The sequence below is a fragment of the Nomascus leucogenys genome, chromosome X (assembly GCF_006542625.1).
Source record: "Nomascus leucogenys isolate Asia chromosome X, Asia_NLE_v1, whole genome shotgun sequence".
NCBI classification, from domain to species: domain Eukaryota; kingdom Metazoa; phylum Chordata; class Mammalia; order Primates; family Hylobatidae; genus Nomascus; species Nomascus leucogenys.
In genome coordinates, this window is record NC_044406.1 from 62,987,920 (window position 1) to 63,011,778 (window position 23,859).

Here is a 23,859-nt window from a genome sequence, read left to right on the forward strand (position 1 = left end):
CTCTGCGGTCGGTATTGTCCGATGGTTCCCGGCGTCCCTCGGCTTCCCTCGGTAGTTTCCGGCAATGGTCGAGAGTTTCTAACGTGCCCCCTTGTTGTCTCTCGGCCGCCGTCCTCTCAACCACCGCCCCCCTTTTCGGCTCCCTCTCCCCCTTCCCATTCCTCCAGTCAGCCTGGCCCTGCTGGCGCCTCCGGCGCTACGGGCTGGGCAAGATGGCGGCCTTCGGGATCTTGAGCTACGAACACCGGCCGCTGAAGCGGCCGCGGCTGGGGCCTCCCGATGTTTACCCTCAGGACCCCAAACAGAAGGAGGTGCGTTCGAAAATCGGGGCTCTGGAGGGGCCGGGGGCACGCGGTCAGCCTAGGAGGAGGCATTGACGGCTGGGAATGGGGGGCGGGGCGGTTCGGTGAGAGCAAAAGTCCCGAAAGGGGGAAGAGTAAAGTGGGCTGGCGTGGGAGGGCAGGACGGGGGGCGGTGGAGGGTTCCAAGGTACGAATAGGGGGTGGTGTAGGGGCCGCACCAGAGGCGCCCTCCTCCACACACACCTCAGAAAGTTGTCTGAGACAGCTTGGTGGGGTACGGCTGCTCTGCTGTTCGCAGGAGAAGAGTGATGTTTGAGGGCGCGCTGGGTGGCTGGGAATCCTATTGACCGTGGTGGTGAGGGTGGGGTCCAAGTGAATGTAAGGGCCCAGCTTTAAGTAACGATCTGTTCTACACGGAACCCTCCTCCTGCCCTTTCACCTTGTTCCTTCTTTTCTCCTGCCCTACTCTCCCACCCCTTCCCCCTTCCCCTAAGGAAAAAACAACTAAACGCCGCTTTCCTGTCTCAGGATGAACTGACGGCCTTGAATGTAAAACAAGGTTTCAATAACCAGCCTGCTGTCTCTGGGGATGAACATGGCAGTGCCAAGAACGTCAGCTTCAATCCTGCCAAGGTGAGACAACTCTGCCAGGCTGAAGGAAAGGGCTGGAAGAATCTGAGAAGGAGCAAAGGCCCTGGGTTGGGAAGACTTATAGGGACAACCTAAGTGGCTGAGTTTGGCTTCATGACCTAATGCTATCTCATTGGCATTTGCCCAGCAAAAGGCAGGACCACCTGTCTGCCCCTTCTTCCCACCCTGAGGTACAGTTTTCTTCCCTCAGATCAGTTCCAACTTCAGCAGCATTATTGCAGAGAAATTACGTTGTAATACCCTCCCTGACACTGGTCGCAGGAAGCCCCAAGTGAACCAGAAGGACAACTTCTGGCTGGTGACTGCACGATCCCAGAGTGCCATTAACACTTGGTTCACTGACTTGGCTGGCACCAAGCCACTCACGCAACTAGCCAAAAAGGTAAGGTACTGTTTCCTGTCCTTCAGGCCAAGGAGGGAGCATGGGGTACCAAGTACCCTCCTATTCCCATATTAAGCTACATGGGTGTCAGCTCATGGGCATAATAGAGAGCTCACTATTTGCAATGTCCATCCAGGTCCCCATTTTCAGTAAGAAGGAAGAAGTGTTTGGGTACTTAGCCAAATACACAGTGCCTGTGATGCGGGCTGCCTGGCTCATTAAGATGACCTGTGCCTACTATGCAGCAATCTCTGAGACCAAGGTTAAGAAGAGACATGTTGACCCTTTCATGGGTGAGTAACTCCTAACACCAGGTGTACTGCTGATGGCTTCAAGGAGTGATAGAGACACCCTTGGAACCATCCTTCTTCTTAATCTAGATTCCTTGTGTCTGCTTGTTTCTTGCATTTGCTTGATCAGTAAACACTAAGAAATTTGAGTGTCTACTGTGCGCATATACTGGGCTACAAAGACGTCCAGTGCATAATCTCTGCCCCTAGGATACTAGTAGTCTAACAGGGCTGCTAAGGTATATGTACAAATAACATAATTAAATATAGAAAGTGGTGAATGTCAAGCTAGGAACAGAAGGTTCTTTGAGTGGACAAAAGATTACTTTCTTATGGGGATACCTGGAAAGGCTTTAGGAAGGTGGGATTTGACTAGAGACTAAAAGGATGAACTGAACTTACAAATATGGTGATTAGGGGTGGGGGTAAGGTATTCTAAGTAGAAGGATTTTTTTTTTTTTTTGAGACAGAGTCTTGCTCTGTCACCCAGGCTAGAGTACAGTGGCAGGATCTTGGCTTACTGCAACCTCCACCTCCCGAGTTAATGTGATTCTCCTGTCTCAGCCTCCAGAGTAGCTGGGATTATAGGCGCCCACCACCGCCCCCGGCTAATTTTTGTATTTTTACTAGAGATGGGGTTTCACCATCTTGGCCAGGCTGGTCTTGAACTCCTGACCTTGTGATCCGCCCGCCTCAGCCTCCCAAAGTGCTGGGATTACAGGTGTGAGCCACCGCACCCGGCCAGTAGAAGGATATTCTAAGCAGAAAGATAGTATCAAATAGCCCTTTTTCCTTCTTTCCTCCAGAATGGACTCAGATCATCACCAAGTACTTGTGGGAGCAGTTACAGAAGATGGCTGAATACTACCGGCCAGGGCCTGCAGGAAGTGGGGGCTGTGGTTCCACGATAGGGCCCTTGCCCCATGATGTAGAGGTGGCAATCCGGCAGTGGGATTACACTGAGAAGCTGGCCATGTTCATGTTTCAGGTAGGGAATAGGGCATGCTGTGTGGGGCATTGGGTTGAGCCTGAACTTGTACTCTGCCAGTAGAGAACAGAATCTGCCTGCCACCTTGCCCCAGTTGTGGTTCTCTTCATCTTTTCATTTACTTTATCTGCTTCATCTCTAATAGTCCCCTCTTCCCTCCCCGGTACCCATAGGATGGAATGCTGGACAGACATGAGTTCCTGACCTGGGTGCTTGAGTGTTTTGAGAAGATCCGCCCTGGAGAGGATGAATTGCTTAAACTGCTGCTGCCCCTGCTTCTCCGAGTAAGGCTTGGAATTTTGGTGGTGGGGCAGGGGAAGTCTAAGAAGGATGTGAGGAAGAATAAAACGTTAGAGCAGGGTCCCCTGGAGAGAACTAGGGGCTCTGATGGTCGTGTCTTCACAGTACTCTGGGGAATTTGTTCAGTCTGCGTACCTGTCCCGCCGGCTTGCCTACTTCTGTACACGGAGACTGGCCCTGCAGCTGGATGGTGTGAGCAGTCACTCATCTCATGTTATATCTGCTCAGTCAACAAGCACGCTACCCACCACCCCTGCTCCTCAGCCCCCAACTAGCAGCACACCCTCGACTCCCTTTAGTGACCTGCTTATGTGCCCTCAGCACCGGCCCCTGGTTTTTGGCCTCAGCTGTATCCTACAGGTAGGTACTAGGCGGGCCCAAGGAAACACTGAGAGATAGCCTGAGAAGAATCAGGTGCCCATCCCAGAAAATAGGGGTAATTCCAAATTGGATGTGGGAGTAGGTGCTGAGTACTTGCTTGGAGGTTGTTGTTTCTTGGTAATGGGGTATTAGTCCCCTTTGGGGGTTTTGACCAGCCTGTCTCTCCCTTCCAAGGCTAAATAGTGGGCCCAAAGCCTTTTAGGAAAGTGAGTGAAGGGAGGGGATCAGGGGTGGAGTGATGCCTGTCTTGGGGACCCAGTCAGAATAACTTTGGATCTGGAATCTACGGGTTAGGTCTTAGAATGGGATTCCAGAGGGGTAACCATGGTGAATGAGTTGGACTTAGCTGTTTCTATCTGGCAGACCATCCTCCTGTGCTGTCCTAGTGCCTTGGTTTGGCACTACTCACTAACTGATAGCAGAATTAAGACCGGCTCACCACTTGACCACTTGCCTATTGCCCCGTCCAACCTGCCCATGCCAGAGGGTAACAGTGCCTTCACTCAGCAGGTATGTCTGACGACTAGCCTGGCACTCTCAGATTGGGCTATGAGGCTAAATTACTCTTTCAGAAGTAGTGATTTGGAGTCTGGTACTATTCTTCTAGCCTGGGGCTCTGGCCTTTTATATGCCTTGGTACGTCCTTATAGCCTTCCTTTTTAACATTGCAGGTCCGTGCAAAGTTGCGGGAGATCGAGCAGCAGATCAAGGAGCGGGGACAGGCAGTTGAAGTTCGCTGGTCTTTCGATAAATGCCAGGAAGCTACTGCTGGTATGTGTCAGAGAACAGATAATAGGAAGTATGTTTGAGGAAAGGATGGGGATAGTAAGGACATGTAGATCTGAGAGCCAAAATGCACCGGGCCTCTGGCTCAGTCCCCTTTACCACTTTTCCTCCTTAGGCTTCACCATTGGACGGGTACTTCATACTTTGGAAGTGCTGGACAGCCATAGTTTTGAGCGCTCTGACTTCAGCAACTCTCTTGACTCCCTTTGTAACCGAATCTTTGGATTGGGGCCTAGCAAGGATGGGCATGAGGTAAGCGAGAAGGGGAATAGAAGGAGCAAAAAACATTGCAAGAGCAATAATATGTCTGAGGGGAAGTCATGGTGAGGAATTGAAAGCAGAGCATATCTGCAGAAATGATCTTACTGGGCCCAGGATGTTTTATGATAGAGCCCAGTCTTTAGGAAATTGGAACTCATTTCTTTGTCCCCGCCCCTACCTTACTCCTCCTTCTCTTCCTTTGGTCTCCAGATCTCCTCAGATGATGATGCTGTGGTGTCATTGCTATGTGAATGGGCTGTCAGCTGCAAGCGTTCTGGTCGGCATCGTGCTATGGTGGTAGCCAAGCTCCTGGAGAAGAGACAGGCGGAGATTGAGGCTGAGGTTAGAGGGCAGAGATAAGAGAACAAGATTGGCCAATGGGAAGGAATTTACTGGGGTTGGAGACCGAGAGATGGAGGTGGTGGAGGGACCAGAGTTGAAGGTGTGAGAACAGAGTAAAGAAGCAGAAGAGAACCTAAAGGCAAAGTTACAGATGTGAGGCGAAAGTAGAGAAGAGTGGATTGTTGTAAGAGTTAGAGATAACATCAAGGCTTCAGTTGGGAGGTGGTAAAGAACATGGAGGTCATCAGGGGAATGAAAGTGAAAAGCATGGGGTAGAGGTCAAGCAGGTGGTAGTTTAAGGCCTACACACTGAGGAGTGAAGAAGCAGGTAAAAGTCAGTTCTACAATTTGTTCTGTCATCTTGCAGCGTTGTGGAGAATCAGAAGCCGCAGATGAGAAGGGTTCCATAGCCTCTGGCTCCCTTTCTGCTCCCAGTGCTCCCATTTTCCAGGATGTCCTCCTGCAGTTTCTGGATACACAGGCTCCCATGCTGAGTACGGACCCCTACCACTCTCTAGTTACCTCTGCCTAGACTCAGTTACCCGCCACTGTCATCAGAAAGCATAATTAACAGCCCTCTGATCTATGTTTCTTTCTTGGGCTCTATGCAGAATGACTTTTAGATATCGTTCTAGTGATCCTTTTTAACTGATCATCTTACAGTTAAACAGAGTAGAGAAATACAGAGAAGGATAAAAACAAGAGCTTGTGATTGAAGCATTTTCACTGCATAAATTGCAACAAAGATGTTACATTCCTTTCTGAGATGGTGTGTGGGGCAGCATGTGGGTTAACCAATCACACTTTGTCCCTCAACAATTTCTGGGATTTCTATTTGATCACTCTTATTATTGCCTTAGATGTGTCCCTCTCTCTTTTGGCCCACCTTTTTGTGTTCTCCTAACTCATGTTTCCTCATTCCCTTCCTCCAGCGGACCCTCGAAGTGAGAGTGAGCGGGTGGAATTCTTTAACTTAGTACTGCTGTTCTGTGAACTGATTCGACATGATGTTTTCTCCCACAACATGTATACTTGCACTCTCATCTCCCGAGGGGACCTTGCCTTTGGAGCCCCTGGTCCCCGGCCTCCCTCTCCCTTTGATGATCCTGCCGATGACCCAGAGCACAAGGAGGCTGAAGGCAGCAGCAGCAGCAAGCTCGAAGTGAGTGGGCTTTTCCTTGCCGTAGATTGTTTCTTCTGACATTTCCATCTTCATGGCTCCCAGAGGCCTCTAAGAGCCTCTTTTGCCTGGCGCAGGGGGGTAGTATTTTCTTAGCACTTGGTGATTGACCAAGCACTCTCACATCAATTGTTTCATTGGTTCCTCCCATCAGCCTTGTGAGGTACTCTTATCCCCATTTTCAAGCTGAAGAAAACAGAGGCCTATACTGGTTAAGTGATTGGATGAGGCTTGACTCCAGATCCTGTGCTTTCCCCAGTCTGGTCTTCTCTCTCCAGTTCCCCCGTGAAGTTTTCTATATGGTGGGAGCCGCTCCCTAGGGCTAAAGCAACTTCGCTTATGTTCTATGCCCTCAGGATCCAGGGCTCTCAGAATCTATGGACATTGACCCTAGTTCCAGTGTGCTCTTTGAGGACATGGAGAAGCCTGATTTCTCAGTAAGTTCAATCCTGAGCGTGGCAGAATCTGGCTCCTTGGATCTTCCCATTATGCCTGCTTTTGGCATTTCTTTATGCCCCCCATCCCCTTTCCTTCTTCTCATGTTCTGCTTTCTCACCTTTCTCTCAGTTGTTCTCCCCTACTATGCCCTGTGAGGGGAAGGGCAGTCCATCCCCTGAGAAGCCAGATGTCGAGAAGGAGGTGAAGCCCCCACCCAAGGAGAAGATTGAAGGGACCCTTGGGGTTCTTTACGACCAGCCACGACACGTGCAGTATGCCACCCATTTTCCCATCCCCCAGGTACTGTTCCTCAACACCTTGTGATGATCTGTTTTGAACCCAGATTGCTGTCCAAGGAATTTGCTGAGGGGTTGGAGCTGTCCTGAGGATGTGGGTTGGGAAAGGGAAGGGCTTTAGCATGTGGATGCTGAGGGGTGTGGAGCATGCTTTCAAGAGGAGGGAAGGAGATCAGTGCTGGAGTCTGATGGTGCTGCTGGGATGCAGGAGGAGTCATGCAGCCATGAGTGCAACCAGCGGTTGGTCGTACTGTTTGGGGTGGGAAAGCAGCGAGATGATGCCCGCCATGCCATCAAGAAAATCACCAAGGATATCCTGAAGGTTCTGAACCGCAAGGGGACAGCAGAAACTGGTGGGTTTGAGGCTCCTTAAACAGATCTCCCCCAAAGAGTGCCCTAGTCAGTCTTCCCTTCCCCAGTATAGGGAACTCCCCAGTCATGTCCCAATGTCCTGTCTCTTGGAGTCTCCTGAGAGCTCTAGTCCTTTTGAAACTTCCCCCCTCATTCCCCCCCTCTACAGACCAGCTTGCTCCTATTGTGCCTCTGAATCCTGGAGACCTGACATTCTTAGGTACCTCACAGTAAGCCCCATACTGCCCTCCCTCCCTCTCCCTTCCCTCCCTGAACCTAGCACCTCCCTGTACATACTCCTTTAAGGTCCACATAGTCTGTGGTCCTCTAAACCTTTGCTTCACTGTCCCCTTCCCTTCATTCCTCTCCCGTCCCTTCCTTGACCCTCCCTTCCCTGTTTCCCTCTTCCTTCCTTCCCTCCCTCCCTCCTTCCCTCTCTCCCTCCCTCCCTCCCATAGCCTTCTCTCCATACCCCACTCCCCACCCCTAGTCAACTAGTTATCTTCCCTGTCTTGACTGGTCCCTTTCAACTGTCCCCTCAGGTGGGGAGGATGGGCAGAAGCGGCGACGCAACCGGCCTGAAGCCTTCCCCACTGCTGAAGATATCTTTGCTAAGTTCCAGCACCTTTCACATTATGACCAACACCAGGTCACGGCTCAGGTGTGGGCCTAAGCCCAGCCCCTTTCCCACATTCTGGCCTCCTGTCCTGTTTTCCTTTTCTTCCCTATCTTCTCCCCGCTAGGCAGGCTAAGCCTCCTGGTCTCATCCCCTTCCAGTGTCATCCTTTCCTCCTTCCCTGGTTCTTTCCTCTCTCCACTCCTGTCTCACTCCCACTGCCCTTATCAGGTCTCCCGGAATGTTCTGGAGCAGATCACGAGCTTTGCCCTTGGCATGTCATACCACTTGCCTCTGGTGCAGCATGTGCAGTTCATCTTCGACCTCATGGAATATTCACTCAGCATCAGTGGCCTCATCGACTTTGCCATTCAGGTGGGGAAGTTGGGGAGATGAGGGTGGAGGAAGGAGTTCATGCCATATAGGGGCTATGGAGGGTCATAAGGACAGGGTTAGAGGCTCCAACCAGTTTCCCAGGCTATTTGAAGGGGCAGAAAGACTAGCACGGGGGGAGTGGAACATGAGCTAAGATTGCAGGAATAGAGACTTAAGTGCTCCCTGGGGAGGCCAAGAGGCAGATGAGAGCATTGGGCACAGACCATCCTCCCACTGTGGAGTTCATAGAACTGTATCCTGGACACTGGTTAGAGGTGTTGTTGATAGAATAAACTATCAATAGAGGTGTTGTTGATAGACTGTGGCATAGGGTAACGAGCCCTTCTATCCTGAGGTGGCTCCAGCAGGAAGGGGCTCAGGCCCAGCCTTGCCAGCGTCCCCACAGGAAGGTGGATTCTATGTAACACGAGGGGCCTCTTTGCATTTCTCACCCCCGTTTACTCTGCTAGCTGCTGAATGAACTGAGTGTAGTTGAGGCTGAGCTGCTTCTCAAATCCTCGGATCTGGTGGGCAGCTACACTACTAGCCTGTGCCTGTGCATCGTGGCTGTCCTGCGGCACTATCATGCCTGCCTCATCCTCAACCAGGACCAGATGGCACAGGTCTTTGAGGGGTAAGCAGAGCTTCGGAGTAACTGAAACAAAGCTCTGGTGAATGCCGGTGGAAGTGGCCTGGGAAGAGCATGCACTTCCTCACACTCTGGGGAAGTGCCTGCTGCTCAGGTGGGAAAGGAATGGTATTTCCCAGAGGCTTGAATCTGTTTGGAGGAGCCCGCATACCATCCGCTGACCCTCCCAACCTTGCCTCTTAATGCAGGCTGTGTGGCGTCGTGAAGCATGGGATGAACCGGTCCGATGGCTCCTCTGCAGAGCGCTGTATCCTTGCTTATCTCTATGATCTGTACACCTCCTGTAGCCATTTAAAGAACAAATTTGGGGAGCTCTTCAGGTAAGAGAGGTGGAAGGTAAGGGGTAGTGAGTGGGACCTACTCCCTTCTTCCCATGACCACCCAACTCAGGAGGAGAGGATGGCCCGGGACCCTGCTGCCTGTCTGGGGTCATTTGTGGACTGTGTCCTCCACATACTGTTGTGTTATCAAGAGTGGGCCCTCTTCCTCAGCAGGCTTGACCCCCGCCTATATCTGTGGGGCCCACCCTCTCCCCCCTCTTCCTCACTGCCTTCAGAGGCCCCAGTTCCTTATTCCCATGTGGTTCCTTTCCTGCCCAGTCTGTTTTGTCCCATCTCCCTTTTCTTGTCCCAAGATCCTTCATCCCTCACTTTCTCCTTTTTTTCTTTTCTCCCCTTTCCTGACCATCCCTCGACCTCAGCAGACCTTCAACACTACTATCTCCTTTCCTCCATCCCTGCAGCGACTTTTGCTCAAAGGTGAAGAACACCATCTACTGCAACGTGGAGCCATCGGAATCAAATATGCGCTGGGCACCTGAGTTCATGATTGACACTCTAGAGAACCCTGCAGCTCACACCTTCACCTACACGGGGCTAGGCAAGAGTCTTAGTGAGAACCCTGCTAACCGCTACAGCTTTGTCTGCAATGCCCTTATGCACGTCTGTGTGGGGCACCATGATCCCGATAGGTATGGGGTGTACTGAGTGAGGAAGGGCACCATGCCCCCATCTGAGATAGGGAGGGCTGAGGTACCCGGGAGGTACTACAATGTTGATTATTTACTGGGGCAGAGATGAGAAGTTAATGGGTCTGAGGTTTTGTGGAGCAAGGTTTTTCTTGAGGGCATTTGTACTTTTCCCTAGGGTGAATGACATCGCAATCCTGTGTGCAGAGCTGACCGGCTATTGCAAGTCACTGAGTGCAGAATGGCTAGGAGTGCTTAAGGCCTTGTGCTGCTCCTCTAACAATGGCACTTGTGGTTTCAACGATCTCCTCTGCAATGTTGATGTGAGACTTGGGGTGGGGTTTTGCTAGTGGGGCAGTGACCAGGACAGAGGGCTGGTCGTGATCCTCTGACCAGGGACAGAGTTCCATAGAGTGGAGGCACACCGCTTTGAGTGGGCCTCCACACTGAGTCGTGGTGTCTGTCTGTTTTTTCCTCCAGGTCAGTGACCTGTCTTTTCATGACTCGCTGGCTACTTTTGTTGCCATCCTCATCGCTCGGCAGTGTTTGCTCCTGGAAGATCTGATTCGCTGTGCTGCCATCCCTTCACTCCTTAATGCTGGTGAACTACCAATCTGTAACCCCTAGCATTTCTAGACCTCAAATTTCAATACACACTGGACGGCCATCCTCTCATTGTTCACTGTGGGAGACCTTGCTGCGGCTCCCTGGCCTTCCCCAGAAGGCCAGTCCTTTGGTATGCTGAAGGCTAGAAGGAACCTGTTTTTTAGCCCTGGATTTGCAGCCCTGACCTTTCCAATTTCTGACCCTTCAACTGCATAACAGTTCTCTGCTCTACCTCGCTTTCAATATTATCTTGCTTTTTCTCCTTTCACTTTACCTCATCTTCTCTCCCATGCCCGTGCCATACACTTGCATGCATGCAAGCACGCACACACATAAACCCACATACAGTTCAGCTTCATCCCTCCCAGGTCTATTTTGTCTTCCTTTTAGCTTGTAGTGAACAGGACTCTGAGCCAGGGGCCCGGCTTACCTGCCGCATCCTCCTTCACCTTTTCAAGACACCGCAGCTCAATCCTTGCCAGTCTGATGGAAGTAAGTGACCCTGATCTGAACCAGCCAACAGTAGAAAGTGTGGTTCCCCTGCCTCCGTGGATTCTACTTTTGCTTCCCCTGACTTCATCGCCTTCCCCAGACAAGCCTACAGTAGGAATCCGCTCCTCCTGTGACCGCCACCTGCTGGCTGCCTCCCAGAACCGCATCGTGGATGGAGCTGTGTTTGCTGTTCTCAAGGCTGTGTTTGTACTTGGTACGGGGGTAGGAAGGGAGTGGTGCCAGAAGTGTGTATAGGGTGGAGTGCCAGCTAAACTACAAGGGGCAGTCTTTCTCCCTTCTGAAGGTGGTCTCTCTGACCTTTGGGGAGGAGGGAAGGGAGAGAAGTATATTTCTGTCCCATAGGGCAGGATTTGGGGTGTTTCTGCCTCTGTGGGCCCAGGGTGGGTCTCCACACAGTGTTCCAATCTCACTCTGCCCTCCCTATCTCCCACCCGTGAACCACAGGGGATGCGGAACTGAAAGGTTCAGGCTTCACTGTGACAGGAGGAACAGAAGAACTTCCAGAGGAGGAGGGAGGAGGTGGCAGTGGTGGTCGGAGGCAGGGTGGCCGCAACATCTCTGTGGAGACAGCCAGTCTGGATGTCTATGCCAAGTACGTGCTGCGCAGCATCTGCCAACAGGTCAGTTTCACCTTCCTCCCACACCCCCTAAATGCCTCTGTGTAATATAGTTCTGCTTCCAGCCCGTGATCACACCACCTCCCTACTATGCATTGTGTTCCTTACCAACTCCAGCCCATCCCCCATATTCCTAACCCCCTCACTGGTTGTTCCCAGTCCCTGATTGTCAGCTTCCTCAGGAATGGGTAGGAGAACGTTGCCTTAAGTCTCTGTGTGAGGACAGCAATGACTTGCAAGACCCAGTGTTGAGTAGTGCCCAGGCGCAGCGCCTCATGCAGCTCATTTGCTACCCACATCGACTGCTGGACAATGAGGATGGGGAAAACCCCCAGCGGCAGCGCATAAAGCGCATTCTCCAGGTAGGCCAGGGCCGTGGGGGCCGTGGAGGAAGCATTGGGCCCAATCTGGGGAGAAACAATAGGAACCTTGAGAAAAGGAGAGGGGGAGTTAAGTAGAGAGGAAGACAAACAAGGATATAGGGGAGGGGAGAGGTAGTGAGAGAAACAGCTCCAGCATGGGCTGAGGAGTAAGTCCAATATGGTCTAGACTCCAGTGTAAGAGTATTAGGTGAGGGCATAGCTATCTGGAGTGAATCTAGCTTATCCATGGGAAGCATAGCATCTGGGAGGCCTAGGTGTGGGCCGTGTATATTTGGCATTTTGGCCATGGTTCAGGAACTGAATAGTAGTAGCTACTACTTGCTGAGCATGTGCTTTGTGCCAGGTACTGTGCTAGGCACTCTGCACACATTTCCTCATTTAATCTTTATGACCCTATGAAGTAGGTGAGCCTCCCTGTTTGACTGATGAGGAAACTGAGGCTTGAAGAGGTTAAGTAACTTGTCTAAGGTCACATAGCTGATAAGTTTAGAGTCAATATGTGAACCCAGACATGTCTGTACACTTTCCACTTCACATTGCTTCACACCTTCAGATGACCAGAGAGTGGAAAAATAAAGCCGTTGAGGAAAAGCTAAAGGAATAAGGTCTCTTCAGCCCAGAAGAGATAGTGTTGAAGAGAGATTAGCTAACAGTAGCCTTTTGGTCTCTACAGGACTTTGAGAGATTGTCTTATAAAGGTCCTGTCAGGGACTTTGAGCAGCTGGTCTAAAACAAGAGAAGCAGGCTTCAACTTTAACATTGAGGGTTTCAAGGTTAAGCATTAAGCAGAACTTCCTGATACGAGGGGATGGGAAAGATGTGAAATCTTCCCTGAACTATTTTAAAAATTGGAAAGATTTTCAACTAGTTTGGACTATTTAAATGTAGTCTTTTTTTTTTGAGACGGAGTCTCGCTCTTGTCGCCCAGGCTGGAGTACGGTGGTGCGATCTCGGCTCACTGCAACCTCTGCCTCCCAAGTTCAAACGATTCTCCTGCCTCAGCCTCCTGAGTAACTGGGATTACAGGCGCCCATCACCACGCCCATCTAATTTTTGTATTTTTAGTAGAGACGGGGTTTTGCCATGTTGGCCAGGCTGGTCTCGAACTCCTGACCTCAGGTGATCCGCCTGCCTCAGCCTCCCTAAATGTAGTCTTTCTTAAAGATGGGGTCATAGAGGTCCCTTTCAGACCTCCAGGAGTCTGTGATTCAATGTTGCAGGAAATCAGGAATTGGCCTCAGATTGGTGGGTAGCTGGGGGTAACACGATGATGACTAGCCTGGGTGTGGGGCCTCTATCACAGAACTTGGACCAGTGGACCATGCGCCAGTCTTCCTTGGAGCTGCAGCTCATGATCAAGCAGACCCCTAACAATGTGAGTAGTGCCTGGACCCTCCCTTTCCTGTGCTCACGTTCAGCTCCATGTGTCGGGGAGGCGGTCCACCACAGAAGAACCTAGATCCTACCCTCGGGCTCTTGAGCTGAGAGATAAGAGGGGATGGGAAAGTGGTGAACAAGTGGAGCTGATGATAAGGGAAATGGGTTGAGAGTGTTGGAGCTCTGAGCTGTGGGGAAGCTTGGTGGTGGTGGTGGAGCCTGTTTCTCTGGCCATAGATGTAAGGAGGTATGTAAAGGAGAAGACAGTGAGGAATTGGAGAAATATGGAGGCACTAGAGGGCATGATTCCCAGCAGAGTTGGGTTCCTATCTCCCCATCAATCTCCGCCAGTGCTGTCCTTCTTCCTCATCTCCAATCTCTCCTACCATCTGCTTTCCTTCACCCTTAGCTACCTATTTTAGCACTTCTGTGCCTTTCATCCTCCCCAGGAGATGAACTCCCTCTTGGAGAACATCGCCAAGGCCACAATCGAGGTTTTCCAACAGTCAGCAGAGACAGGGTCATCTTCTGGAAGTACTGCAAGCAACATGCCCAGCAGCAGCAAGACCAAGCCTGTGCTCAGGTCGGATAGAAACATGTTAGGACCCATCCCCTTAGGAGTTTCTCTGCTGGTAGCGTGAGTGATGTCAGATGCGTGGAGATGCCAGCATGTCCATCAGGGAAAGGAGAGGATGGATTGTTCCAGCCTTGCCTGGCTCCCCTGTGACCCTATGTCCTCTGTCTGTTCTCCAGCTCTCTAGAGCGTTCTGGTGTATGGCTGGTGGCCCCCCTCATTGCTAAACTGCCCACCTCAGTCCAGGGACATGTGTTAAAGGCTGCTGGGGAGGAATTGGAGAAGGGTCAGCACCTGGGTTCCTCTTCACGCAAAGAACGTGATCGACAAAAGCAGAAGAGGTAAAGGGGCTTAGGGAGTGGACCAAGATTGAGGGGTAGAAAGGAGAAGAGGCAGGCCCGGGGAAGAATAAAACTTGGGCCAAGGAGAAGCATCATAGGAAACTGGAAAATCAGAGGATAAGAGTGGGCATGGCTGAACAAGAGGCTAGATCTTAAGAGAGTAGTCTGGAGAATGAGGTTGGAAGTTGACTCCCAACCCACAGTCTCCATTTTCCTCTCCTCTTCTCTTCTCTTCTCTTCTCTTCTCTTCTCTTCTCTTCTCTTCTCTTCTTTCTCTTGTCTCTAGCATGTCCCTGTTGAGCCAGCAGCCCTTCTTATCACTGGTGCTAACATGTCTGAAAGGGCAGGATGAACAACGCGAGGGACTCCTTACCTCCCTCTACAGCCAGGTGCACCAGGTACAGATGTCTGGGCCATGGAGGTGGGCAGGAGGTCAGGGAAGGATGCACCTAAGGGGTTACTCTGTACTTGGAAACTTCAGAACTTTCTGATAAACATATTGGCTGCTGTGGGATGGAAACACGAAGATCCCTGAGCTGCGTATTTTATTTGTTTCTATTCTAGATTGTGAATAATTGGCGAGATGACCAGTACTTAGATGATTGCAAACCAAAGCAGCTTATGCATGAGGCACTCAAACTGCGGCTCAACCTGGTGAGAAGGCCAGCTGGGGAGAAGAAGGAAGAGGGTAGGGCTGGAAATGCGGAGTGCAAAAGCCTCAGGTTGGGGAGAATAGGGGTAAGGATAGAGGCCCCAGGTTATTCTGAGTCTTGAAGGGTTTTTTTTGTTTGTTTTTTTTTTTTTTGGAGTTGGAGTCTCGTTCTATCACCCAAGCTGGAGTGCAGTGGCACCATCTCAGCTCACTGCAACCTCCACCTCCTGGGTTCAAGGGATTCTTGTGCCTCAACCTCCTGAGTAGCTGGGATTACAGGCATGCACCACCACACCTGGCTAATTCTTGTATTTTTCATAGAGATGGGGTTTGACCATGCTGGCCAGGCTGGTCTTGAACTCCTGACCTCAAATGATCTGTCTGTCTCGACCTCCCAAAGTGCTGGGATTACAGGCATGAGCCACCTTGCCCAGCCTGAGTCTTGAAGTATTAACCTTGTTCTCTGAAAGGATGCAGGGACTGAAAGTGGTTAAGGGGGCTGGATCACTGTGGTCATGGTCCAATAGGTTATGTACCCTGGATCCTTGCAGGGCCTCTGCCTCAGTATCCTAGATTCTGACTGGGCCCTAGAAGCACTGGAAACCCATTGTGGAATGTTGAATGGAATCCTGGAAATCATTCTTGTCCAACTCCCATCACTTTCTAAGTATGGAAACAGAGGCCCAGAGATGTCAAGAATTCCCTCATTGTCTTGAGATCATGTAGCAAATCATAGGCTCAACTCAAGCATGAACTCAGGCGTCCCAACTCAGATTGGAACTAAGCTTTCCTTAAACTCTGGCCTTTGTCCCTGAGCCATCTGACTGACTTGTTGTGGCCCTGGCAGGTGGGGGGCATGTTTGACACGGTGCAGCGCAGCACCCAGCAGACCACGGAGTGGGCCATGCTCCTCCTGGAGATCATCATCAGCGGCACTGTCGACATGCAGTCCAACAAGTAAAGCATCCCCACCCGCTCCCTGCAGTTTCATACCCAAGAAGCTCCCCCTACTCCCATGCCAGGTGCACCCACTGAGACTGGTGTGGCTGTTACTGTGGACTCCGTGGCCCTGGGCTCCCCATACAGTTTTGGTGCCCTTGGGATGACATATTAAGCACCTCTCCCTGCTTGTGTCCTCTGCTGAGGCCTTTTTCTATCTTCACCTCTTTCTTCTCTGGTTTTCTCTCTGGCTTCCTGTCTCAGTGAGCTCTTCACTACTGTGTTGGACATGCTGAGCGTGCTCATCAATGGGACATTGGCTGCAGACATGTCTAGCATCTCGCAAGGCAGCATGGAGGAGAACAAGCGTGCATACATGAACCTGGCGAAGAAGTTGCAGGTAAGCAGAGGAGGCAGGGGCAAGGTTTGTGGGTACTGGAATCTGCTGTCCAGCCTCAGGAACTTGCTTCTGGCTGGAACCATCTACCTTTCCTTCTCACGTCTGTCTTTTCTTTGTTACTCATGCCGTGAGCATTTACTGAGTGGGAGTCTTCTCTGTGCCAGGTTCTGTGCTATCCCCTGAGACTTCCCATCCCTGTTTTCTGTATCTCTGAACTCTTGTCCTATCTTCCCGTGCCTGCAGAAGGAGTTGGGGGAGCGCCAGTCAGACAGTCTGGAAAAGGTTCGCCAGCTGCTGCCACTGCCCAAGCAGACCCGAGATGTCATCACGTGTGAGCCACAGGGCTCCCTTATCGATACCAAGGGCAACAAGATTGCTGGCTTCGATTCCATCTTCAAGAAGGAGGCATGTTCCATTGTCTGCCCATGTCCCTTGCCTTTTTTCCCCTTTGGGCAAGAACTTTCCCTGCATCAGCTTTGTAGCTCCAACAGACTCATCAGATTCAGGAGCCCATCAGTCTCTGCCGGTGAACACCATCTCTGGGGTTTTGAGCAAACCACTTAACTTTCCTTACATTTCATCTCCATCTTTGGAGTCCCACCCTCTTTCCTTCACCCTGCCCTCACCTTTTAAGATACCACCCATTTTTCAATACCCTACCCTCCTCTTTCCTCTGCTCCACCTGCCCCATGTCCTACCCCACCCATCTATCTGGCCGACAGCCCATATCTCTTTTATTTCTGTGTTTCTCTCCCTACACCCACCCATCTCTGCACACTTTTATCTTTTCCCTCTCTGTCAGTTGCAGTATTTGTTGAGTAACCATAATTATTGTGTATAGTTTAAAACCCAAAGTCTAACTCCTTCATATATACATTCTCTTCATCTGTCTTCCTAGTCCATCTGTCTCTTTTCCTCCGTCTCTGTCTCTCTCCCTGTCTGACTCGTTTGCCTTTCTTTGTCTCTCCACCTTTTTGTCTCTCTCTTCCTGTTTCTCTCTCTCTCTGACTCTTTCTCTGCCTACCTAAAGGCAGAGTCTCTCCCTGCCTTCCTCTCTTTCTCTGCCTTCCTTTTTCTGTCTTCCTCTGAATGTCAATCCCTCTCCCTCCCCGCTCCCTCTCTGGCTTTCTCCCCGACCCCGTTTTCTCCCCACACGCCCCCCGCCCCGTTTGTTCATCTCCTCTCCTGGTCCGGGCTGGCTTCATCTTGCGCCTCCACACCTCTCCCTGTCCCCCACCCTTCACTCTCTCCCTGCATAACTCTCTTCCGCATGTATATGTGTATCCATGTCTGTCTGTCTGTCTGCTTCTTACCATCTCTCCTGAATCTACCTATGACTTTCTTTCTACCCACTCCTACAAATGCTTGCAGTCTCTCTTCTGTTTTCTAAGTCCCAATAGCTTATTGTTTTTCATTTTCTGGAGCAGGGTCTACAGGTTTCCACCAAACAGAAGATCTCGCCCTGGGATCTTTTTGAGGGGCTGAAGCCGTCAGCACCACTCTCTTGGGGCTGGTTTGGAACAGTCCGAGTGGACCGGCGAGTGGCTCGAGGAGAGGAGCAGCAGCGGTTGCTGCTCTACCACACACACCTGAGGCCCCGGCCCCGTGCCTATTACCTGGAGCCACTGCCACTGCCCCCAGAAGATGAGGAGCCCCCTGCTCCTACCCTGCTAGAGCCTGAGAAAAAGGCTCCAGAGCCCCCCAAAACTGACAAACCGGGGGCTGCTCCACCCAGTACTGAGGAACGCAAGAAGAAGTCCACCAAGGGCAAGAAACGCAGCCAGCCAGCTACCAAGACAGAGGTGAGCACCTCCCCCGTGACAGTTCTCCCACAGCCTCTCACTTCATGACGCTCCAGTTTCTGGTTTGTGGGAGGGGTGGGGGTGCCATTAGAATCATAATAAAAATTAACCATATACGAATCCAGCTCCTCTTTACCTCATTCTCCCCCAGCTCCCCGACCCCATTCAGCTGCAACCCACTCACCCTCTTCCTCTGCCACTCACACAGGACTATGGAATGGGCCCGGGTCGGAGCGGCCCTTATGGTGTGACAGTGCCTCCGGACCTCCTGCACCACCCAAACCCTGGTTCCATAACCCACCTTAACTACAGGCAAGGCTCCATAGGCCTGTACACCCAGAACCAGCCACTACCTGCAGGTGAGTGCCAGCCACTAGGAATGCTGGAGGGACCTACCTGTACAATCTCCCTGCCCAAAGGATGATGCCATTCCCCTGAGGAGCTATGGATGTCAAGGACACTGAGCAAGAGACAGAGGGATGAGGAGCCTAGAGGTCAGCCCACTCTCCTTTCCAGGTGGCCCTCGTGTGGACCCATACCGCCCTGTGCGCTTACCAATGCAGAAGCTGCCCACCCGACCGACTTACCCTGGAGTGCTGCCCACAACCATGACTGGCGTCATGGGCTTAGAACCCTCCTCTTATAAGACCTCTGTGTACCGGCAGCAGCAACCTGCGGTGCCCCAAGGACAGCGCCTTCGCCAACAGCTCCAGGCAAAGATAGTGAGAGGGGCAGTAGGGAGGGCTGTCAGGGAGAGGGGCTTTTAAGGGTCACAGGACTGAGGAGACACTTGGGATCTTCACAAGGACACTCAGGGTGGGAGACACAAGAGATGAGATGGCAGCAAGCATTTCCTGAGTTTGAGTTGTTCTCTTTTCTCCCTGTAGCAGAGTCAGGGCATGTTGGGACAGTCATCTGTCCATCAGATGACTCCCAGCTCTTCCTACGGTTTGCAGACTTCCCAGGTAAGAGCCTGGGATTGTGAGACTAGGTGGATGAGGCAAGCTGATCCGCATACTCTCGGCCTTGATTCCCTCTCTCCTTCTTCCCTCCAGGGCTATACTCCTTATGTTTCTCATGTGGGATTGCAGCAACACACAGGCCCTGCAGGTACCATGGTGCCCCCCAGCTACTCCAGCCAGCCTTACCAGAGCACCCACCCTTCTACCAATCCTACTCTTGTAGATCCTACCCGCCACCTGCAACAGCGGCCCAGTGGCTATGTGCATCAGCAGGCCCCCACCTATGGACATGGACTGACCTCCACTCAAAGGTACCCAAAGTAGTGGTGAGCTAGGAAGAGATGCACCGGTATAAGGGAGCAGTTGACTTGGGAAAGCCTGTGCCTGAAAGTGACGGGACTGGTCAGAACTTTCGGAGACATCAAGAATACTTATCTAGCCACATAGCCCATAACCACAGAAGTCTCCAGCTGGATGGGACCCTGGAGACCAATAGTTTCATGTCTACTTCCTTAACAGTTGTTTGAGGCCCAGAGAGGGGAAATTGTTTATCTGACTCGAGGAAAAATCTGGGCTGGGTGTGGTAGCTCACACTGGTAGTCCCAGCACTTGGGGGCCCAAGGTGGGAGAATCAGTTGAGTCCAGGGATTCGAGGCCAGCCTGGGCAACATAGGGAGATCCCATCTCTACAAAAAAAATTCATATTTTTTGGAAACAGAGTCTCACTCCATTTGCCCAGGCTGGAGTGTTGTGGCATGATCATGGCTCACTGCAGCCTCGACCTCCGAGGCTCAGGTGATCCTCCTACCTCATCCTCCCAAGTAGCTGGAACTACAGGCACACACCACCACACCCAGCTAATTTTTTGGATTTTTAGTTGAGATGGGGTTTCGCCATGTTGCCCAGGCTGGTCTTGAACTGAGCCACCACACCTGGCCAAAGAAAAAAAATTTTTTTTTTTAATTAGCCAGGCGTGGCGGTGCATGCCTGTAGTCCCAGCTACTCAGGAGGCTGAGGTGGGAGGATTGCTTGAGCCTGGGAGTTTGAGGCTGCAGTGAGCTGTAATCGCACAATGAGCTGAGATTGCGCCACTGCACTCCAGTGGTGACAGAGTGAGACCCTGTCTCAAAAAAAAAAAAAGAAAAAGAAAAAGAAAAAAATAGCTGGAGTTCATAGATGAACTACATAATAAGGAGTCATAAAGCCGGTACCGGCTTTGAATATCAGGTTGAATACCAGGATGGACTAATGAATGAATCCTCCCACCATAGTTAACGTTAGTCAAGCCTTAGTTGAGTCCTTGTAACCATGTATAGAGACTCTGAAGCTTAGGATTAAGAACACTGGGGAGTGGGCTAACTGCCCATTGTGTGGCCAGCACTATACCAGGACTGGGTGAGGTGAAGAAAGATAGCAAAAAAAACCCCACGATACATAGTTCCTCACTACAAAGAATCTTTACTATAGCTGGGGAGATTAGACTTACAGAAGAATATTGAGAGAACACTCTGAGCAAAGATATAATCGGGTATGCAGTTGTATGCTATGAGGTAAAATGTGGATTGAGAAAAAGTACGGGGTAATATCTGTGGGCCTGACTCATCAGAGAATGTTTCATGAAGGAGGTCAGACTTGAGTTGGCCTCTGAAGAATAGCTGTGATTGGGATTTATGGAGAAGAGGAAAAGATAGGGCATTCCAGGTAGAGGATGTAACATGAACAAAGACATGGGGACCAGAATGAGGATGGTGCCTGGGAAGAAGGGCCTGGATGGAGTGTAAAATCTGTGCTGGGGAAGTCACTGGGGCTAGGCTAGGAAGGGGCAGGCTGAGAGATGGCCTTGAATGCTCAGCCGAAGAATTGAGACACAGTCCCAGAAAGGGCTCTTTTGATCAGAAGAGTGATAGGAGGAGTTGGGTATGTTGCAAGGTTCCTTGGAATGAATGGATAGGATGCGTACTGGAAGGTGCAAGAAGAAGACTTCAGGCTGGGCGTGGTGGCTCATGCCTGTAATCCCAGTACTTTGGGAGGCCCAGGTGGGCAGATCACCTAAGGTCAGGAGTTCGAGACCAGCCTGGTCAACATGGTGAAATCCCGTCTCTACTAAAAATACAAAAATTATCTGGGTGTGGTGGCATGTGCCTGTAATCCCAGCTACTCGGGAGGCTAAGGCAGGAGAATCACTTGAACCTGAGAGGTGGAGGTTGCAGTGAGCCGAGATCGCATCATTGCACTCCAGCCTGGGCAACAGAGTGAGACTCTGTGTCAAAAAAAAAAAAGAAGACTTGAGACAGGGAGCCTGGCCAGTAGACTCTTGCAGTGATATACACGTGTAGTAGAACAACTTGAAATGTTATTTGGGAACAACAGCAGCAACAGCAAAAAACCTCAATGAGTGTTTATAGAATGCCTATCTTGTGCTAAGACTGATTTTTTCTTTTCTTTTCTTTTCTTTTCTTTTTTTTTTTTTTGAGATGGAGTCTCGCTCTGTCATCTAGGCTGGAGTGCAGTGGTGCAATCTTGGCTCACTGCAACTTCCACCTCCCAGGTTCAAGCAATTCTCCTGCCTCAGCCTCCTGAGTAGCTGGGATTACAGGCATCCACTACCACGCTCAGCTAATTTTTTTTGTATTTTTGCTAGAGATGGGGTTTCACCATGTTGCCAGGCTGGTCTGGAACTCCTGACCTCAAGTGATCCACCCGCCTTAGCCTCCCAAAGTGCTGGGATTACAGGTGTGAGCCACCACACCCAGCCCTATTTTTCATTTTTGTAAGAGAAAAATAGCTAATGCAGAATTGAAAAAATTCCTAACCATTAAGGTTATGAGACACTAAAATAGAGTATCATCTTATGCAACTTATTCCCCAGACTGGAAGTCTGGTTAGTGACACAAGGAATGAATGAAATAACCTGCTAATGTTTCTTTCAGGTCAGGGACCCAAGGTTTATACTGACCCCCTCTCCTCACCTCCCTCATGCCTTGATCTCTGACCCTCTTGTCTTTGGAGGTTTTCACACCAGACACTGCAGCAGACACCCATGATAAGTACCATGACTCCAATGAGTGCCCAGGGCGTCCAGGCAGGCGTCCGCTCAACAGCCATCCTACCTGAGCAGCAGCAGCAGCAGCAACAGCAACAGCAACAGCAGCAGCAACAGCAACAGCAGCAGCAGCAGCAGCAGCAGCAGTACCACATCCGGCAGCAGCAGCAGCAGCAGATCCTGCGGGTAAGGCACTGGGATTTCATCTGGGACCTGGGAGCCCGGGGAGGAAGAGAGGCACAAGTTCTTCCCACACAGTTACCGAGACTAAACAAGGCAGTGTACCAAAACACCTAGCAGAGCAGCTGGCCTCTAGTGGTGCTGGAGAAGTTAGTTTTCTACCCTCCCCCTTTTTGTTTTCTAGGGATCATAGTGGGAGAGAGTTGGACATTGTCTGCCGGGTACCCTAGATTTGGTTTCTTTCTGGGCAGCTGTCTAAAAAGGGAAGGCAGTAGACCCCCAAGCTCCCACCCTGCTTCCTCATCCCTTGCCCTCAGCCCTCTAGTTCTGAGTCTTAGCTTCCTCCCTCTGCTCCTTCTGAAGTATCTTTTATGTTCTTATAGCAGCAGCAGCAGCAGCAACAGCAGCAGCAGCAGCAGCAGCAGCAGCAGCAACAGCAACAACAGCAGCAGCAACAGCAACAACAGCAACACCAGCAGCAACAGCAGCAACAGGCGGCTCCTCCCCAACCTCAGCCCCAGTCCCAGCCCCAGGTAGCTGCTGGACTACAGCCCCAGGCTCAGGGACAGCTGCCCAGGTTGGGCACGCAGCCAGTGAACTGGGTTGGGGACAGTATGGAATAGGGTAGAGGTGGGAGGCAGGGCATGGCACCCTAAAAAGGGATTGGGAGGCCAGGCGCGGTGGCTCACACCTGTAATCCCAGCATTTTGGGAGGCTGAGGCGGGTGGATCACTTGAGGTCAGGAGTTCGAGACCAGCCTGGCCAAGATGGTGAGCCCTCATCTCTACTAAAAATACAAATAATAATAATAATAATAAATAAGCCGGGCATGGTGGCAGGCGCCTGTAACCTCAGCTACTCGGGAGGCTGAGGCAGAGAATTGCTTGAATGCGGGAGGCAGTGGTTGCAGTGAGCCGAGATCGCACCACTGCACTCCAGCCTGGGGGACAAAAAAAAAAAAAAAAAAAAAAAAAACAGATTGGGAAAGGAGGTTGAAGAAGGAGAAAAGTTCGACTTCAGTCTTCCACTTCCTATTTCCACCCAGTTCCAGCGCCAGGGGCTTCAGCAGACCCAGCAGCAGCAACAGACAGCAGCTTTGGTCCGGCAACTTCAACAACAGCTCTCCAGTAAGCCTGCCTGCCTTCCCAAGGAGAACCCCATGGAATAAATTTAGGGGGCGGGGTGGGCCAAAGTAGCTGAAATGATGGCTTCAGGCCCAGGTTATGAGAGGAGGCATTCCATTCCATCCCCTTCCCTTGATACCTGAACAGCTTTCCTCGTGCATACCCACACCCCTGCCTGGTCTTCCATCCCTGATAATCTCTGGTTTTTCACAGATACCCAGCCACAGCCCAGTACCAACATATTTGGACGCTACTGAGCCACCTGGAGGAACTGCTTGTGCACTGGATGTGGCCCCACCCTTTCCTCTTAATTCCCAATCCCGTTCCTGGGCTAGCACCAGTAGTGGTTGGGGCCCTTCCCTCAGGCTCCATTTTTAATAAGTTTTTAGTATTTTTGTTAATGTGAGGCATTGAGCTGTTGGGTTTTGTATATTATTTATATAGAGACCCCAGAGCTGTTGCACCCAATACACAGAGCTTCTTTGCAAAGGGAGTGTTCGAGTTCTGCATGTCTGGGAAGGGTGGTCTCTTGGGAGAATGCAGGGGGCTGGACCAACAAGTCAGAGTCTTCATTCTATTCCGATCATCTCCCCTGTTTACCTTACACCCTAAATTTCTTTTTTTTCTTTTTTTTTTTCTTTTTTTTTTTTTTTTTTTTTTTTTGAGACGGAGTCTTGCTCTGTCACCCAGGCTGGAGTGCAGTGGCGCGATCTCGGCTCACTGCAACCACCGCCTCCCGGGTTCTAGCGATTCTCCTCCCTCAGCCTCCTGAGTAGCTGGGATTACAGGCA

General features: G+C 51.1%; 1 protein-coding gene across 1 annotated transcript; it reads left to right on the forward strand.

Moving 5' to 3' along the window:
• The first annotated feature begins 13 nt into the window (after nucleotides 1-13).
• On the forward strand, nucleotides 14-23,557 carry MED12 (mediator complex subunit 12). Its single transcript, XM_030806750.1, has 45 exons — nucleotides 14-311; nucleotides 831-935; nucleotides 1,144-1,335; nucleotides 1,472-1,628; nucleotides 2,432-2,613; nucleotides 2,787-2,897; nucleotides 3,019-3,273; nucleotides 3,658-3,804; nucleotides 3,966-4,065; nucleotides 4,196-4,332; nucleotides 4,552-4,683; nucleotides 5,051-5,177; nucleotides 5,616-5,845; nucleotides 6,220-6,300; nucleotides 6,431-6,601; nucleotides 6,806-6,950; nucleotides 7,118-7,168; nucleotides 7,491-7,609; nucleotides 7,796-7,939; nucleotides 8,410-8,573; nucleotides 8,777-8,908; nucleotides 9,331-9,558; nucleotides 9,734-9,878; nucleotides 10,036-10,156; nucleotides 10,552-10,653; nucleotides 10,754-10,867; nucleotides 11,119-11,294; nucleotides 11,474-11,653; nucleotides 12,978-13,049; nucleotides 13,501-13,634; nucleotides 13,805-13,966; nucleotides 14,253-14,364; nucleotides 14,531-14,620; nucleotides 15,466-15,575; nucleotides 15,822-15,957; nucleotides 16,201-16,362; nucleotides 17,385-17,759; nucleotides 17,968-18,118; nucleotides 18,276-18,472; nucleotides 18,647-18,724; nucleotides 18,815-19,032; nucleotides 21,731-21,950; nucleotides 22,337-22,477; nucleotides 22,990-23,071; nucleotides 23,282-23,557. Exons 1-45 carry the CDS (start codon nucleotides 213-215, stop codon nucleotides 23,323-23,325), a joined length of 6,531 nt encoding a protein of 2,176 aa, XP_030662610.1. The 5' UTR covers nucleotides 14-212; the 3' UTR covers nucleotides 23,326-23,557.
• The last annotated feature ends 302 nt before the right edge of the window (nucleotides 23,558-23,859 follow it).